Below are 19,993 nucleotides of genomic sequence, written 5' to 3' on the forward strand. Positions count from 1 at the left end.
GGGAGAAGATTTGTACTTATACTATGAAGAAGTGTTTGGAGAGCAATTGAAAACATCTTCAAAGAGAAAAAGCTGAGGAGGGTTCTGATTCATTAAAAAAACCCAAACCTAAAATCAGAGTTTAAGTCATCTGCCTTAAAGCTCAGAATTGAAGTTGTCTTTGCTGGTTTAATGATTTCCTTTTGCCTTCTGGTGGAAATGGGGTGGAATTGCAAGTTTTAGGAATGGAATTCAATTAAACTTGAGATTTATTTTGTTTTTCTCTTCCTTTACATTAGTTAAAATTATTTGGTATAATGAAAAAAATGGTATTTCAGACACACTGTAGATTCAAAGCCTGGGAAGCTACAGAATTCAACTAAAATACACAGACTGATAACACCTTTACCATTAGCTCACACATACACAAAAATAAATAAATAAATAATTTTAAAATCGCTGGTTATTTTTCGTTGTTTAGCTCATACCAGAGCTGCTTGACACTGCCCAGCTGCGTATAGAACGGGAGAAACTGAGTATTTAAAAATAGTGGGGTTTGAGTGCCCTCCTGTGTTTAACTGGCAAACTGCAAAGTTAATTAAAATATTTTTTTTTTCCTTTCCTTGAAAATGCAATGTTGTCCCCCAAAGCATTGTAGTATCGTGGTGTTTGCTTCCTTTAAGACAACTCCAGGGGATCTACACTTATTTTTGTAATTAGATGGAAGGTTGTTTTGCTTGCTTTTCCTAGAACCTCAAAGTTTGTTTGATTGGGTGATTTGAAAAATGTGTTTCCTCATTTATTCCAAATAGGGAATGATTATGTAATTAGTTGTGCAAAAGTCAAGGTAAAAGTTTAGTAATAAAAGTATATCCATCTAATAATTTTAATATGTAAGATATAATTAAATTATTGAAAGATTCAAAGTTAACTTAATGTAGTCCGATCAGTGATTTTGACATGTCTTAACAGCTGAAATAAGGCATGAGAAATGAAATAAGAAATGAGGCAATAGAGTGAATAATATGCCTTTTCAGTATATGTGAAAGTACATATGAAAGGAAATTGAATATACAGGAAAGGAACTTCCCAAAGCGAGGGCAGGGGCAGTAGCCAGTCTGAGCAACCAAAGTGCAAAAGCTATGCAGTTTCAAAGATATAAGAAGAGGGATTTATAACAGGAAATGTCAGGAACCACTGGCCCTCATTCTGAGACACTAGTTGCTGTGGCTTCTATGGCTTTTTGCTCCTGTGACCAATGACAGGACTCAGGGAAATGGCAGGAAGCTCAATCAGGGGAGGTTTAGGTTGGATATCAGGAAAAGGTTTTTCACCCAGAGGTTGGCTGAGCACTGGAACAAGCCCCCAGGAGAGTGGGCACAGCACCAAGCCTGTCTGAGTTCAAGAAGTGTTTGGATGATGCTCTCAGGAACTTGGTGTGATTCTTGGGGTGCCCTACACAGGGACAGAAGCTGGACTCAATGATCACAGAATCACAGAATTACAGAGTTGCCAAGGCTGGAAAAGAACTTTACAATCGTCAAGTCCAGCCTATGACCAACACCACCATATTGGTTAGACTATGGCACCAAGTGCCACATCCAGCTTTTCCTCGAACACATCCAGGGACGGTGCCTCCACCACTTCCCTGGGAAGTCCATTCCAATGTCTGATCACCCGGTCCATGAAAAAGTACTTCCTAAGATCCAACCTAAACCTCCCCTGGAGCAGCTTGAGGCTATGCCCTCTTGTCTTGTTGCTAGTTGCCTGGAAAAAGAGCCCAGCCCCTACCTGACTACAACCTCCCTTAGGTCATTGAAGAGAGTGATCCTGATGGGTCCCTTCCAACTCAGCGTATTCTATGATTCTAGGTTAGTAACCACTTTTGACACTCATCTTCATTGTTCAGTGCTGTGTCTGAAGACACAGCTCCCCACAGAGGGGCTGATGAGAGCAAGGAAGGAGAATGGGATCTCAGTCCAAGCCCAAACCAACTAGGAATGATGCAGCTGCATATGATATTGCTTTGCTTTTTTCATGGGTCACAACTTGTATGTCATTTTTCAGTGAGCTTCTGCAAAATAATGTGCATTTTCTGTTAATGTTTTTTTTTCATAGAGGTTAATCTTGAACTTGTATATTATTTTTAAGCCACACACAGGTACGTGGGCAATTAAAAAAAATAAATAAATGACAGAGTCTCAGTAAATTTCTAGCTCACTGGTAATCAGTACAGCTGTATTTCCAGGAAAGTATCAAAACATTCAGCTTACTTGAATAAAATGAAAATAGCCCTGGAGAGGAAAGGCTGGAAGACATGCAAGGATAGCTGCCTGACCAGGAATCTTCTGGAGTGCAGGTTCCAGGCTGACAAAGAAGGTGTGCATGAATCATGCCCAGAACTGCAACAGTCAGATCAGACAACTTCTGTGGATGTCTAGATGGTGCCTTAAAATATAATAACGTGAAATCACTGTGTGCTAGTCGAATAATTTCCTAGCCTCTCCCTATTTGCCTTTTGTTTCTTCTTTAGGTTCTATAGAAAGATTCAAACACTCTTGAGATAGGTTTGCCTTTGACCTTTAAAAACAATCTATTACAGATTGTGGTCTATTACAGCTGGTGGGAGAGTGTGCAACTCTTCTAATGCTGCTCTGATAGATGCTACTCATAAAGACAGAGTAATGGAGAACTGGAACTGGATATTAATATTTCATGAAAATGCAGTATAAAAATAAAGGGGAAAGGAAATTTTGAAAATCTATTGTTAAAATACTGGTTATCTTTATAGTGCATGGCATCTCAGACATTTTATTGTAAAGCTAAACATGAGGAACATAAAGACTTTATTTAATTTTCTCAGGAGGTGGCTCAAGATCTTAACAGGGTCATTTGTACTATTTAATGAATATTGTGTTCTTCCCTTTTTTCTTTCTTTCAGTTTGCAGCTCAGAGCCTGAAAATGTCCAATCTGATCCAAAGAATTATACTAGTCTTCTTGTTACATGGGAAAGACCTCGGGTGGTATACGACACCACAATTGAGAGATTTGCTGTCTTTTATCAACAGTTGGATGGAGAAGACGAGACTAAGCATGAGTTTCTGACAGATGGGTATCAGGACTTGGTAAACTCTTCAAGTTTCATACAAAGTGGTGACGGCAAAACACTCTCTGTTAATTATCTTAAGGGATTAAACAATATCTTGGAGCTGGTTCAGTGAAAAATTACTTCTTTGGCTGCAGCTCAAATAAGCTGTACTTCACTTTTTGGCTGTGAAGCCACAAAGACAAAAAAACAGTCCTCTCTCTCCCAAAAGAGAGAATGCTTTTGCAGATTGCTGTTCTGATTTGCCTATGCTATTGCCAAAATTTATGGCCATGTCAATCTGAGAGCTCCTTAGCCATGAAACCCTTAGTCAATTAACAGTGATGTGTACTTCATTGCTCAATGATGTGCAGAGAATGACACACACAAGCAGCTAATAAGATTCAGTACAATCATATCACTATAAATATTAAGTTTCTGGTTACAGCTTCATGGCATTTTACTAATGTGATCTGTTCCTTATACCCAGACTCAGAATTTATCAGAGATAATGTTAGCTAAAATACTTACCTAACTAGTGTTCAGCATGAAATAATGATGTAGTTTGGTATCCTCTATTTAAAAATTCAAAAGGTTTTGGTTTTTTTTCTAGGTTAATTAACAGACATTTGTGGCAATACAATGTAAAAAGCATACATTAGAGTTCTAGAAGAAGGGAACTTTATGATTCATATTAAAAATGTGTTAAGAAAAAATAACATTTCCAGATATTTTATACTTATTTGCAAGTAAATTATTAAACATCATTTTTCTTTTAGGGGGCTATACTAAATAATCTGCTGCCCAATACAAGTTATGTTCTTCAGATAGTTGCTGTTTGCTCTAATGGTCTATATGGAAAATACAGTGACCAAGTCATTGTTGATATGCCTTTAGAGGACCCAGGTAAGTGGTCTTTTGAGCTTAGTGATCGCTTTTAACTGAAAATCTATATTTGAAGTAGTTTGTTTGCAAACCAGTTAAAATGCTTAACTATCCAAATATGCTAAAATGAAATTTCAAAATCACTGCAGTTTAACCCTCAACATGTTCTTTGCTACTGATATTTTAAATTATGTAAGTCTCCATTCCTTGTAAACATTACCTATGAAAGACTGCATGTTAATTTTAACTCTAAGAATGTTCTGGACATCACCTACCTGATTTCAAATCTCATAAGTGTATCTTTTATGATATAATGTAGGGAAATAAAAACACATTTGGTATTGTTTCTCTGTGGTTCAAAGGTCTTCCCAAAATTAATCCACACTGCCAAAGTATTATGGAAACAAGTAATAGAAGAGCAATATGTGACTTATAAGTCTGTATCAATTGATTTTGAAATTTGATTTCTTATGATTACTTGGAGTTTGATTTCAAAGGACTTGCAGAGATGGAATTCCCTTGCTTCTTAATGCTGCCTTGCAAAAAATCAAAAGACCTAACAAACAAATCTTACTGATTTCACAGCCGGATTTACTACTTTTGCCTGCTGGTAAATATGAAATAATTTTAAACTATAGCATGAAGCTTGATCTTGTCCTTAATAATCCCTTACATTCTGTGGAAGTTTTAGCATCAGACTCAGTTCTTATTAAAGTGAGTGACAGCTGTGTTTTTAATTAAGAACCCCATACTTAATCATAGGAAAAAATTAAGACTTACTAATCACGCAGCAAATCATTTTTTACTAGCAGCCTGAGTTCTTCTTGTTTCTTTATGGGTTCTCTAAGTTGAGTTTTCAGTTTTACACACTATTAAGTCTGTTAAGCTGCAGCAAAGTCCTTAGCAATGTTGTGATGTACTTGGGAATACAGGTCAGTTTTTAATTTCAAGGGAACCACATTCCTTTACAGCAAGAAAGAATTCTCAAAAATCTCTACAGCATGAATTATGAACTAGTAATGGTAATGGGCTTATAATAGTGTGGTTTTGTCTGAAGGAAGGGGATGCAGATTCAGGTATAGTACATATATATATTTTCAATGAACATTAGGTTTGTCTTTCAAACACAATGTATTAAGAAGTCTTATTGGAGTCTTAGGCTATTATCTACCAGAAGTTTCCTATTTCCCTTCAGTTTTCTAAGCAACAAGGTTCTGACATTCCATTTTGCTGTTTATCTTTTATCTACCTCTTAGATAGTATTTTCCTCCACTTCCTTTTCAGCATTTGTTTATTTTGTGTCTGAAGAATTTTCTCAGATGAGATTTCATTAACCTAACCCCACATCCATTTCTACATGGAATGACAAATAAGCAGTGTAATGTTGTCATTATTAAGTAATAGTTAGTTCGACAAGTCAAGTCAGTGCAGTGCTACCATCACAGCTTTCAAAGCTCTGAAAATAGACATTGCAAAAAAAAAAATAATAAAAAAAAAATCCAGTGCAGGTAATAGCCATAAGATAAACGTCCTACTACTGGTGTTGTATCCCTGCTGTAAGAATCAGTTACCTACCACCCTGCTGTGCACCATAGCTCCCTTAGAAAGGAAAGGGAGGAGGGGAAAGGCAGAGGCAGGGAAGAGACAGGACCACTGGGGCTGGGTGACCACAGAGCCAGCACTGGAGGCAGTGCTGCACAGTGCACCTAACACTGCTCAGGAGCCAACTCAGCAACAGCATGACAGGGCCTTGGGCAGCCTGCAGCTGCCCAGCACTAGATAAAGCCACCGGTCACAGCATCCCTGTTGTACTTCTGCTGAAGTCACACAAAGCAATGGCTTTGCACTCATCTCAGTGGAAGGAAGAGGGCCTTGCTTTGGGAGATACATACTGGAAAACTCATTGCACCTTGCAGCATATCAGCAGACATGTCTGAGATTTGTACTCTCAGAGAAGCAAATTTGGTGCAATCAATGTTATATTTAGCAGTTCTGAGTGAAAATTTGGTGCTCTCATGCTGCTTTACACAGATACAACACTAATTGCATTGAAGAAATGAAAAAATATGATGCAAGAATACTTAGGAGGCATAACAGTGTAAAGATGCATCTGTATAAAATATGAACAGGTTAGCATAACTAGGAAAATGGTATTTTTGTGTTTTCTGTCATTTGAATATTCAAATATGTCTCCTTAACATTGCATTGAAGCAAATTAATGTATATAAGCATATTCTTAACCTGAGTTCTGCTATTTTTAAATAAAGCATTGTAAGGAGAAGAGTTACTGCGTATCAGAACTGTATAAGCACATTGTTTTCCTCTCAATTTTCAGGCAGTTCTGAGCATTTATAGTGACTTCAGTTCCACCTTAGGTGTTTCCTTTAGTTTTTCAAAAGCATCGAAGTAGAGGAAGATTATTTCAGGTCAAAGAAAGTGTTTCAAGGTTATTTTAAATTTAAATAAATAAATGAATAGAGGGAGAAGTTTACAAATAAAAAAAATAAATATACTAAAATGAACAATTTGTGTGTTTCAGAAAAGCTGTTTGTTTGGGATGCCTTCTACCTGAAACTGACACAAAGTTATTAAATGTGCTTTGTGGTTTTTTATTTCGATGCTTCCATAGCAGCGTATCTGAAAGCTTTGCAAGAATACAATTCAGGGAAAAATCCCTCCCATGTAATTAGGATGATTACTCTGGGTGTACATTGCCCTATAGATAAATTTTCTGCTTCTGTCTTGACCTTGGATAGAATTTTAAAATATGAAAAAACTTCCATTAATTTCTAGTATTAATGTCTATTTGCATACTTACTTTTACTAATTATTTACATCTGAATTAACTGTTGCAAATATTACATGTAATTAATATGTTAATATTGCAAATAGTAAAAAAAAAGCCATATGAGAATGTAGATACCTAATGAGAAAGATTTGTTCAAAGCAACTTGCTGGTTACAACTATAACTTCACATTGGTTTTGTGGTCTGCTTTATAGATCTTGAGGCAAAAGGGGATTTCTTGGAGCTCCTGCTTGTGAATTTATGAAAAGAAAGTTATCTTCACCATGAAGACATGAAATAAAATTGACTCACATAAGAAATAAACTTTAATTTTCAAGAATTACTCTAAGCAAGCCAGTTTAATTAGATGAAATTCACTGCAGTCACCTCCAGATCAATTAATCTTCATGTTAAGAGCTAAAGTGAGGCATGAGTCACATGAAAGCATTAGATGGGCCTTTTTCCAGGAAGAATTCTGCCCTTGGAGTGGCTACTTTTAAAGAGGGAAGGGTTTCAGTACATGCTGCAACACAAATCTAGTGTTTAAAAACCTCATGACCACTGTTTGAGTCTTTTCCTTTTGAGATTCTCTCAAGAGAGAGCATTTCTCCTGCCTCCTCCCCAGTCTGTCTGGGTGCCACCTGTGAGCAGTTAGTGACAAGGGTGATCTGTGGACCAGATTTAAACTCAGTTGTTCTCAACAGTGCTTCATAAGAGGAAGGACTTCTTTTGGGCTATGCTCTCTGCCTCAGTCTGTGGAAACCTCAGGAGCTCTGGTGTGACATTGAGCAAAAGATCATAGTTAAGACCTCTGCTCTTTGGGTTTTTCCTAAACTGTTCAGAGTGGCAGCCTTTCATCTTGTGATACAGTGTATGTGCATATTAACATTGTTTCCAGTTAGTTTCCATTTCGTAAAAGTCACTACATGTCCTATTTGATTATAGCTCCATCAAAAAAGAAGAGAATCATGTACACAGTGTTTTAGTAAGCTTTGATAAAAGTCCAACCTATATTTACCAATTTTTCAATTAGTATTAGAACTGGATTTTGAATAACTATCTAAATGCGTGCATTGACTCTCTAGATAACATCTGAAAGTTCTGCAGTAGTTTGTTGTGCAGTTAATACCAGTGTTACTTACATGCTTTTGCTGATACAGGAAACGAAAAATATTAATATATCTCTCCTCTCATCTTCCTTTGTGGAGACTTCAGTTGATGTGTATCAGAAAAAAACCTGCTGGGATACGGGTCTCAAATACTTTCTCCTGTATGGCAGCTCACGTGGTCAGCAATGCTTTGTGAGGGTCTAACTATGCTGTTTCTTTGTAACTTGCCTTTATGAGTATTTTTTGTCCTAAAAAACACTAAGCATATCTTACATGTTTCATTTAGGTGATGCTTTTTTCTAATTTTGTACTGATAAATGTAGAAATGTGAAAGCTCATTTAATCAGAAGAAGCAATTTTACTTCTGTTTTTTCCATGCCATTTGTTACATAAGACAGTACAGAAATGAAAATGATTTATGTATCCAACAATTACAAATCAGATCAGCTTAGAAGATATATTTTTTTAAGATCAGTATTGGACTTAAATCTAGGGAAATAGTTACTTTTTTTTGTCTTTGTTCTGTCATTCTTATCTGTCATTAAAATGGACTATGGAAAGATCTCTCCAGAACTTTCTAATGAATTATTTAACTATTTTATTTTAAAATGTAAGCTATAGAATAATTAACATGTGGTTCCAGAAAGAATAAACAAGCCTGTTCATCAACCTAGATCAATGGGTTGTTTTTTGGAGGGGGTGGTTCTTCTCCTTGGTTGTGTGGGATGTTACCACATTTCTCAAATCTGCTGTCAAATAAAAAACACAGGATTAATTTCTGCAAGGGTGTGTCTCTAATGTTTTTGACAAATGTATTTTCTATGACCAACTAAATTTAAATAGGGTTTCAAAAATGCCTGAAGACTTAGTGTTGTTAAAATATATAAATATTTATTTTAAATATATATGTATGTATGTATGTTAATGCCTCTCCATCACAACAAGAGAAAGAAACTGTAGTTTTCTACTAGTGGAATTTGAGGGCATGTAGCATATAGTATATTCTAGCACAATCTTATTTTTATGATTAAGTCTAACTAAATCTCAACTCAAGAATACTGACCACAGAATAAGTAGATGGCATTTCTCTGTATTAAAACTATTTTGCAGAGAAGTCTACTGAGTGCATAATAAATTATAAGGGTCTGCTCTGGAAAGACTGACAAATTAATGTTTATGATGTTTAATTTCTATCATTGAGAAGCCAGGGAATATCATTATCTCCTCCACCCCTTCCTCCCCTCCGCTCCCTTCCCCACCCTGTCCCAGAGCCTCCTAGGCTTCCAGGAGTCAGAGGTAAGATAATTTTTCTCTTTCTTGTTAAAGAAAGGTTAATTCAGTAGTTGGTTACTTATAAAAGTTTGTGGCAAAAGAACAATTTATAAAAGTTGTAGGCAGGATTGTTTAGTCAAAATTTGTGTTCTATAATTTACAGAAAAAACAAAGCTTGTTAGTGTGATAGACTTCAGCTAGTGTATGTTGCATGTAATATGCCTCAGTTTGTTTTGGAAGTTAGATACAGACAGATTAAAGAGAATATAAACTTAGTCATCTGTCTTTGCAGAGATGAGCAGTACAAAGATGACATCTTTATACTAGTGCATTAAGAAAGCTTGATTTGGGAATTGTAGAGGAAACACAGGCATGGAGCTCCATGTGATGCTATAATCACTCCCCAGGCTGAGGCTGCCATTTTCGCTGAGTGCAAATGAGCCTCAGAATGTGTGCCAGCACTGGTGAGCAGGCAGACGGCCAGAACATGGCTTAGAGGAAAGCCTTAGGAAGATTCAGAAAGGGAATGAACCTTTCTCTGGACAGTAAGACAAGTTAACGCCGTGGAAGGGGTATTAGATTTCATCACTGGAGACCTATGCCAGTTCCTACCAGAGATTTGTAGGTTTCTTGTAACCTGCTCTGAAGCTTTTCTTGTACTCTCAGAAGTACAATATTGGATTTGGCCAAAAAGACAGAGAAGAAAGTGAAAGGCTGCCTCTAAACTTAGAGAGAAGGATTTTCCCCTGAGCTGTAGGAGATTGATACCTTGATCCTGCTTCAACTGTTATTTATTTATGAAATGTGGAGAGGCCTCAGAAGCCTTTAGACTAGTTCTAAAATTCTAAATTCTGTAACTGTTTATTAGGGTCTTTTTGTGCAATGCGATAAAACTGGGTTCATGTCCTTACATTACACTGAGTGGGAGTTTGAAAAAGACTTCACACTGGACTGGAGGAAGTGTGGGTATCTTTGGTCTGCCCTGATGGAGACAGGCAGCCGACTGCATGCTGAATATTGTGGAATGGCAGTTGCTCTAGTACCTAACTGCAAGCCTGGGTGCACAAAGGAGGAATTTGCTATATGAAAATTACAGAACAGATAATTTTACAATAATATCTTAAGACCTCTCAGATTAAATGTAGAGGAATAGTAGATTCCCATACTTAGCTTTTTTTTTTCCTCTCTTCTGTATTTCTGCATTAGACTGTACTTTCTCATAGAAAACATTCTCGGAAACTTGGTTCTCCCCTGCCGGGACGGGGTTCACAAGTGCAGATCCAACATGCTGCAGTATCAAATTAGAGCCTGTCAAAACTTGTAGCTGAATGTGTCCTGTCTAGATGAGCATTGCTACCCTTAGAGCTAGTCCTCAACTACGTGGTTAGCCACATCTCCAAGCACAGTCCTATAAAACATCTTGGACTGGGTCTCAATAGATGCATTAAATAATCAGTTGACTCCTAGCACAATTCAAAATTCTATTAATTTAAAATGTTGGATGATACGGTATGTATTTTTGTTTTATAGAGGCTGGCCTCATTCCTGAACTGAATGAAAACGAAGAGTATGAGGTATGGCATTAATTTATTTTTAAGATAGTATTTCAAATACATTCAAATACATCTACTAAATTCAATTTGTATTCTGTGAAAATTTACAAAACTATGTCACCAACTGAATTTATTATCTGTATTTATGTATACATAGTATGTGCATATACAGACCTCTCTTTCAGCTATATTTCTCCCCAGGTAGCTCTAGAGATACTTTTTTGAAAATGAGGCATCAAGTTACTGTCAACTCTGAGTGATGTCTGACACGATTGTTCATTTAGTAGAATCAAAGCTGTCACCCAGTGTTACACTTTTTAGTTTGTTTGAAGAGAAATCTGACTTGATCTTGCTTATTAATGGTCTTAGTATGGATGCATGTATCAACTGAAGTAAAGGAGGAAGGGAGTGGTGCTGAAGAGTGAGATTCATGTGTGTCTGCTATCAGAATGCTCTTAGGTGAATTTAACAGCTATTCCAAAATTATTGGAGGGTCATTTGCTCTTACTTCTTGAACTGCAGTTAGACTTTACAGAATAACTCTAGTTTACCTGTTTTTAAAATTATTTTTATGATACCCTCTGCAGACTTCTTAATTGGTAGCTAGGATCAGCATTCTTCTGAAGTGTTGTCGTGTTTTGCTTCTCTTGTTTCTGTGGAGCAAGAAAAATGTAGTATTGCAGTTTGGGTTTTTGTTTGTGAACAGTGTGTATAAACATTTTTAATTGTCTTTGGCTATGATGTATTTTCAAAGGATGAAGTTGATGAAAAGGAAACAGAGGTGGATGAAGAAACTGCAGTGATTCCTAGCACTGACAGTACAATAAACCAAATAAGGAGGAAAGATTTCCAGGTGACTACATCCAGCTACAGTCAAGAAAAAATGGGACCAAAACCCAATGAAGCTAAAACAAATAGATACTTAACAAGAGAAGAAGAGTTACATGGTAAGGATGATGTTTTCAAAGCAGTTTATTACCCTACTTCTCCACCTGTTAGTGAAATTTCTGAAGAAGACAAAGATACTTTTTTGGAATCCCGAACAATTACTGGAATTCCTCCTCAACTCATTGACTCCACCAAAGGCTTAGAAGAAGAATACATATACCTTTCTTCAGGCACTGAACCAACAAGAATAACCACTACTGGCCGTGTCAATGAAGATTTCTTATTGTCTCCTTTTAAACCTCATCAGAAATCCGATGACTTTTGGAGTTCGGTTCTTACCACTTCTTCAGCACATCTGGTTACAGAGGAGACCTCCCAGGAAGACACTCTTCCTTCAGGAAGCCCAGATATAAGCATGCATGATATTCTTTCCCAAGCCTCCATTAAGTATGTTTCAGAAGGTGCAGCACCCTCAAGCTCTGATGAGCCTCCAAGGCCTACTTCTTCCACTGATGGAAATGTATGGTTTCATAATGCTACGGATCCGACAGCTCGGTCTGTTGATCTATCAGATAGCAGGCAATTGTCTCAGATCAGTCCCACTGATGCTTATGTAGAGGGATTAAAGCCAGCCACAGTGCCCCACTCCAGCAAACCAGTGATTTCACAAGACACCTCAGATGCGGATTTAGAATTGTCACATTATTCTACCTTTGCTTTCTCCTCTGCTGAATTATCACCTCACTCTATCCCTTCAAGCTCTGGAGAATATGGTTCTGCTTCTGCTGCCAGTGAGGTACTCTCTCAGACAACTCAACCAGTCTATAATGGTGAGATACCTCTTCAACCTTCCTACAGTAGTGAAGTGTTTCCTCTAGCCACCCCTTTATTGTTTGACTCTCAGATGCTCGACACTACCCCTGCTACATCAGATAGTGATGTGACCTTGCATGCTACACCTGTATTTCCCAGTGTTGATGTGTCATTTGAACCCACCCTGTCTTCCTATGATGATGTACCTTTGCTTACATTTTCCTCTGCTTCCTCCAGTAGTAAAATGTTTCACCGTCTGTATACAGTTTCTCAAATGTTTCCACAAAGTGCTACTCCAGCTGTTGCAAGTGATAAGGTGTCCCTGCATGCTCCTTTGACATTGGCAGAGGGTGATACATTAATACAGCCAAGCCTTGCTCAATATGCTGATGTGGTGTCGCATCAGACTACTCGTGCTGCTTCAGAGACACTGATATTTGGTCATAATAGAACTCATATATTTTCTCAAGTTGAACCATCCAGCAGTGATTTAAATATGCATGTACTATCTACAATGTCTGAACCTCCTTATGCTTTGTCTGGTAATGTGGGCTCCCTCAAAAGCTTTACTGTTTCCTATGACTCCACACAATTTGTGCATGGTTCTGTTGACATATTTCATCAAGGTCCTTTACTTAGCAGCTATAGCAATGTACTGGTGCATAAAACTTCTGTAATATCACAAGCTGATACTTTGCTGCAGCCTACGCACTCTCTATCTAGTGATATGGATTGGTCTGAAGCATACTCTGGCAGTGAGTCCCTTTTGCCTGATACAGATACGTTGAAAGTGCTTAATGTTTCTTCCTCTGATTCTATAGATGAAATTACATATGAATCATCTGGGTTTAGTGATATTAAAAAGATGCTTCAAAAAGGTGAAGTTATATATGGAGATGAGAGAGAACTGCAAACTTCCTCTTCTTTAAGTGAAGTGACTTCCAATGCTGAGAGTAAAGTGATACCTGAACTTTCTGCATCCGTTTCTAATGATGATATAATAGAAAGTCCACTTCCTGTTTCTAGCACAAAGGGAATCCTTCCAGCCTCTCTTGCTTTTCCCACTACTAAGTTATTTGATCATGATACTAGTAAACTTAAAGAAAATCACCTTTCCGTTCAGCCTTTGCATGTTACATCTCCAGCCTTTGATGACACTTTGCTTAAACCTATGCTTAGTGCAAGCTCAGATCAAGCTCTCTCTACCCCCACTTATAGCAAAATGTTATCCTCGACACAGTCGCACTTTTATGAGACCTCAGCTACCTTAAATAATGAAGCGTTACTGCAATCCTCCTTCCGGTCTTCTGGCAGTGGCACTCTGCCTATCACAGCTGCAGTTGTGCCTAGTGATCCAATATTGGCTGAAAGCTCCAGGGTTCATAAAGATAGTTCTACATTTGACCAAATACTGCATGAAATGGCACCAGGTTCTGCTACAACTGAAACCATGCTGCATTCTGCATCTGCACCTTCTGTTGCTGATACTTTTAGTAAGCCCACAGCGTCACTTCAAGGTTTATCTGATTCTTACGCAAGTGAGGAATATATTTCATCCACTTTGTTTAAGAGTGAAGATGTTCAGCAGGTTATGCCGTCATTGTACAGTAGTGATGTTTCATTCCAGCTGACCAGTTTAGAAAATACAAATGCCTTTCCCGCCCCAGCAGCGAATGCCGTAACAACTCCCTCCCTAACAGGTGATACATCACCCCATGTAGGTATTCCTGCAGACAGCCATATCTCTCCAAGCGTTTTTGAAAGAAGTGAGGCTGCCACTGTGCCTTCAAGTTCTACACCTTGTTCTGATCCTGTTCATATGCCTGCAGCTTTTTCTGATTCTGACGTTCCCATTCGTCACACTCTTCCTTTACCAAATGTACATATTTCTGTTACAGCTGTTCCTTCCAAAAGTGAGATCCCTGTAACTTTGAGTAGGTTGCTGGTTCCTTCTAGAGAATCCTCTGGGTTGTCTCCCAGTATCATGTCCAGTACCGATTTGTGGCCTTCTGTAGTTGAGGATGACTACGATGAATATGACGATGGCTTCCCTTTAAGTAACTGTATCTCATGCACTTCCCATAGAGAAGCTCAGGATATGGTAGTAGAGGAGCAAGATACAAAGGTTAACAATAACAAGGATCAGAGTAACCTAATTATAAGCTCCCATTCTGAGAATCCTGAAGAAGAAGAGAAGATTTCGACGGCTGCATCAGACAGTCAGATAAACCGTGCCATGGACAGACGTAATTATACATCCATACCAACTCTGACAGCAAGTGTGATTCCTAAGAAGCACAACAACCCAACAGTTTTGGAGAACCACATTCAAACTCCTAGCGTCCCATTGCAAAAGACACCAGAGTCTAAGTCTTGGGCTGTTTTTACAAGTGATGAAGAGAGTGGTTCTGGCCAAGGTACCTCAGATAGCCTTAATGATAATGAAACTTCAACAGATTTCAGTTTTCCTGACCTTAATGAGAGAGAGACTGAAGGGGCAGTTGAAGCAGGTAACTCAGAATTAACTCCTGGATCATCACAGTCATCAGCCTCATCTGTTACTAGCGATCACTCATCAGTATTCAACATCTCTGAGGCAGGTTAGTTATGGATAAGTCTAATGAATATCATGGAAAGCTGTGAGGGGATACTTTTGTGCCATAGAGAATGAGGTTTATCTGTGTATAATAAAAGGAGAACATAACAGTGCCAGAGGGTGTAATTAAGGAAACATTGGGGAACAGGAGGTGCATGCTGAGCTGGCTCTCTGGTGACTGCTACTTCTGGCTACTTAAATCTGCACCTGAAATCAGCAGCAAGATTCATGCTCTGCTTTTGGATAGATGTGTGCTGTCAGCAGAAGTTGGGTGATGCACAATATAAAAACAAATTTTGTTTCAATGTTAATTGTTTAATTTTAATTTTAAAGGTTTAAGAGGGACATACGTTCTTTCCACAAAGACTAGTGTTGCACTTACAGAACCACTCCAGAGGAAACACGCCTCTGAGATTCTGGTTTTTTAACTTACAGCAGCACATTTCCTCCTTGTATTTTGTTCTATATTTTCTAAGATTTACTGAGCAAGGAAGAAGATTCTTCAATTCAAATCTGATTCATCTTAACTCATAAAAACATTCATTTTCATTCTAACTCTGTATGCCACCTTCAGATTTCAGTGAGATGCAGACCTTGTATGCCAGATTTATGCATTTTTAAATACTTGAAGCCAGATAATCCTGTACCTGTTTATATTTAGAGCAATTTTCCTATTTAGTACTCTGAAAGTCAGCAAGAGTGTTTGTTATTTGTGATTCAAAGGATAACATCAGAAGGCAAAACTGAACCTCACATAGATTAAAACCCGATAAATAGAAAGCATTTCCTTTGGTTTTAGAAATGCATTGTGGAAAACTCCAAGTATTCAGACATATTATTTGCATTCCCTCTTGTTAGAGTTTTGAAAAATCCAAGAGTAAAGTCAGAAACAGTATCTGTGATCTCTGAAAAAGAGCCACAACCCAATAACCAAGACTGAATAGCTTTTTTTAGAAAACAAATTAATTTCCATTAAGTACTCAAAGCATCTGTAGAGGGCAGTATCAACCAACCAAATCCACTAAGGAATGGAATCCACAAAGAATGTGAGCTTTTCAGCACATTCCTACAAATACACACTTGAATCACAAGAGGTCATTTTACTCATGAGCAGCAGAACTAGTAGAAAAAGGCAGCAATTTGATGCTCGGTGTACTTGGGGCTAATAAAATGTGAAACATAGAAAATACAAATTGAAAGAAAATAAAAAAACCATTCTGAAATAAAATAGAAAACATACTGAAATTAATGTGAGTCCTAACAAGGTAGGTGTTATAAAGCTGAATCAATAATTAGGTCAGTAGATAGTTATGGTATTATGTAAATTGCATAACATTTCTTTAAAAATCAGCAAAAATAACATCAGCACTTCAAAACTTATATTCCTAATGTGAATGAGTGATACCATAGGATATTTCTAGTTTACATAATGGGTGCCATTTGAATTGTTACTGATAGTAATTCAGAAAGCATTATACATGGCTGGAGGAGGAGGAGTTCAGCAGCCTTAGAGTTTGTCTTCTGTATATTATTGAAAGACACTATGCAGTATCATTTAATGTACATTATTTTTTCAAAAAAATGATGCCAAATACTGTCTTTTAATAAACTGAAAATTCATTGTGAGCATGTCTAGCATGGTGTCCTGTAAATCAAAGGCATCTTTGCTTTAATTCAATTATAAAGCAACAAAACAAAACAAAAAGAAAAAACACCTCCTTGGCTGAGAACTTACTTATACATGACAGTGAATTCACCAGAAATTGATTCAATGTCTTTTTGTGATGGTTAACAGAAAAAATTGCCATTTAAATTTTTTCCCAGTCTTTGTCGTCGTTAATACATAGTTATGCTTGTTCCAGAAAGGGCTTTCTCCATAAGACTTCTGTGACTACCTAAACCTTTCAACTTCTGTTGAAAAACTGTAGAAGTTAATATAAAGAAATACACAAGGAATCCAAACACATCAATTATTATGGAGCAAAGAAATCTACAGTAGATGAGACTGCCTTTTCAGCTGCTATCCCTGGAGTGATGACCAAGTAGGCAAGAAACCTCCTGTTATAGGAGAAACCTGCTTTTCAATCCATATAGAAGGAATGGTAGTAGGATTTGGTCATGCAGTTTGACGGAACCCTGTCCTCACATAGATAAGACTGTGCATTAGTCCAGAGTTGGACAAGCAAGTATGAATGCTTCAAAGGGACCATATTCTGATCTCTCTTGCATACATGTAGTTTCTTCTGAAATCAATAGTAAATCCTGATTTTAGCCTACTCATCAGAAACTTGGGGACAGGTTTTTCAGAAGCAACTTCTGCCTGCAATCCCTTTTCACACTGAGGTGCAGAATTTGAAGAGTAGTGATTGATTTGAGGATTTGAGTACTTTGAAGTAAAAACAAGAAGCTGCTTGCATGATCAGAGCCTCGACCCTTTTTGCATATTAAGCCTTGAAAGCCCCTAAACTCAAGAAAATGGAAGCAGAGGGCTGCCTGGAAATCTGTACTGTGTGAAGCTGTTTGGTTTTGACATCATACTTAGGTCATGTACTTTACTTTGTTATCTTTTTTTTTTTTTTTTTTTTTTTTTGGCAGATAAAACTCCATTCCCTCCTCCCTATTGTCTGAAAACTTTTTATTCATGTAGAATTGGCCCCTTGAAGTCCCAGTGGAGTACAGCTGACTTCTAGACAGCAAAATTCTGCTTCCTTGCAGAACATTCATTGAATTAGGAGTGTTCATAAAGGCAGAAAACATTCTAGGAGCTTAATTCTAACAAGTGCAAAAGTGTTTATTTCTCTGTTTTAATTCATATAATGGTTGCAAATCATGGTAAAAGGCACAGAGTGAAAAAAAAGTAATTTTGTGTCAAAATCACAGTTTCAAAGTGTTTACTTTTTGAGTTATGACCAAAGTTAAAAATGCTGGATTGGCCTCATCCACCATTGTGTTCACTTATTTTAATAAGATTATAAAATATATTGTTTTCCTCTTCATACGGATTCCTGTGGCCAAATATTTCTGTCATCCAGCATTATAAGGCTGACAGAAATGTAAAATCTAGACAATATCTCAAAAGTAATTTGATCGCCTGTAAAGCTGGAGATACAAAATGTAATTCTGGCTCCAGTATAGCTGGGGGAAGAAGTACTGCAATTGGATTAAAAGGAAGCATAATGTATCTCTAAGGCAAGTTACAGAGTGGGCTTGGTATTAAAATACAGAAGACTTAAGTGCAGTACAGAAAGCACATAGGGAACATTGTAAGCAAATGTTCTCGTTGTTGTATTAGTCAGAGAAGTGATTTGCATTATATGAGTGACAGTTTAATATCTAAGTGTTCTTTACACGTTTCAATGTTATATATTTAGGTTCCTTAACTCAGTTGGCTTTCAGCTAATAAACAGATGAAAATAAAAAGCTTTCTTCTCCTGTATTTTAACAACAATCTGCTGTTCTTACAAAGAGAATTCTCCACTGCTGGAAGGCTGAGTCACATAAGCTTGAACACTTTGCTTTACCCTCTGTCTGCTTATTTTCTGTAAGCTGGTTTGCAAATGTATGTACTTTCTGCAGTAAATAGTAAAAAATAGAGGTAAGTGGTATTAAGTAGGCTCATTATAAGACACATTCACTCATGCTGTGCATTTGTCAGAATTTAAACATGGACTGTTTCGATTTTCTCTGACTGCAGAGGCAAGTAATAGTAGCCATGAGTCTCGTATTGGTCTAGCTGAGAGTCTGGAATCAGAGAAGAAGACAGTTATACCACTTGTGGTCGTATCAGCCCTGACTTTTATCTGTCTAGTGATTCTTGTGGGTATTCTCATATACTGGAGGTAAGTTGTTTCTTGGTTGCTTTGGGGTTTTTTTTCAGTTCTAAAGAGCTCTGATTTCGAAAATGTTATTGAGCTGGTTTACAAGATGGAGACAGGCTCTTGTCTCTCACCATGTCATTGCGTTGCTTGCAGTGCTGCAGTGACATAAAGCTGACAAAATAAGGTGGTTTCTGTCCAAAACACTCAAGTACAATTCTTTTTTGTTGCAGAAGGTTGTACCATTGCAAATAATTTATTTCCATTTTGAGATATTTTGGTTAAATTACTTGTGATTATTAATGCCTAGAAGATGAGTAATTTAGCAGAGCATTAGGAAGAACAGGAGGGAGAAGAAAAATAAATAGCGTGGCATGGGTTTTTTTCCTATCATTCCAACACCCTAACAGTTAAGAAAAGTAGTTGTCAATTTAGGGTATCTCAGCAGGACTATGTGAATAAACAATTCATATAGGACTGTAGGAGTGAGCTGTAGCTGACATTGCATGCAAAACAGAAATGCAGTAGTTTAATAGTATAAATGTTTTAAGATCACATACAGAGTGACTTGCGATGATCTGTGATTAAAAAGTTGTTCTATTTTGTGATTCTGCCTACCTCCACAACAAAATTTGCCCCCCTAGCCTTTCAAACCATGGACCAGGTAACTAGTGGTGCATTTCATGTGTACATATGTGCTCAGGTTCCATCATGGATCTGTTTCTCTGTGACTTGGTAAGTTCATAAGACTTAAAGGAAAAAAAAAATAGGCTAAAGAGAACTGATTGATATAAAGCATCATAGTAACATAATCAGTAAGTGCAGAAGACCATATCTGTTCTTTGAAATAAAACAGACCAGCTGGCATAGCAAGATTTCTTCTGTACAGCTGAAGTCTCTTCCTCCACAGGGAGCAAAAACAAGAGTGGCTGCATACACATCACTTTCTGGGGATGGTCTCTGCCCTGTGCTAACTTCAAATTGTGTCAGGCATTGTGTGAAATAATGCAAGTTGGCCTGAGCTAAAAGAATACTAGGAATCTAATTGGCCTTGTGACAGTGTGTGGCAGTGCTTAAGCCTTTTGCTCTGTTTCATTGGTTCTAGATAAAGCCAGAGGGTCTTCCTAAGGACACATCTGCTTAAGCTCTCATAGGGCTTTCAAAATCCATGCACAACCATAGTAGTTTCTCAAGTGTGCAGGTTGCCAGGG

General features: G+C 37.5%; 1 protein-coding gene across 7 annotated transcripts in view; it reads left to right on the top strand.

The window, feature by feature from the left end:
• Positions 1–19,993, top strand: part of PTPRZ1 (protein tyrosine phosphatase receptor type Z1) — a 135,157-nt gene that overhangs the window by 84,845 nt on the left and 30,319 nt on the right. For 4 of the 7 annotated variants that reach the window (XM_051618123.1, XM_051618145.1, XM_051618134.1 and 1 more), the window contains exons 9-13: positions 2,921–3,105; positions 3,845–3,971; positions 10,648–10,691; positions 11,425–14,971; positions 18,662–18,806. In XM_051618123.1, coding sequence (XP_051474083.1) covers positions 2,921–3,105; positions 3,845–3,971; positions 10,648–10,691; positions 11,425–14,971; positions 18,662–18,806 — 4,048 coding nt within the window. The remainder of the gene's footprint in view (positions 1–2,920; positions 3,106–3,844; positions 3,972–10,647; positions 10,692–11,424; positions 14,972–18,661; positions 18,807–19,993) is intronic. The other 3 variants (XM_051618176.1, XM_051618184.1, XM_051618156.1) reach the window with 2 other exon arrangements.

The sequence above is a fragment of the Apus apus genome, chromosome 1 (genome assembly GCF_020740795.1).
Source record: "Apus apus isolate bApuApu2 chromosome 1, bApuApu2.pri.cur, whole genome shotgun sequence".
Lineage (NCBI taxonomy): Eukaryota > Metazoa > Chordata > Aves > Apodiformes > Apodidae > Apus > Apus apus.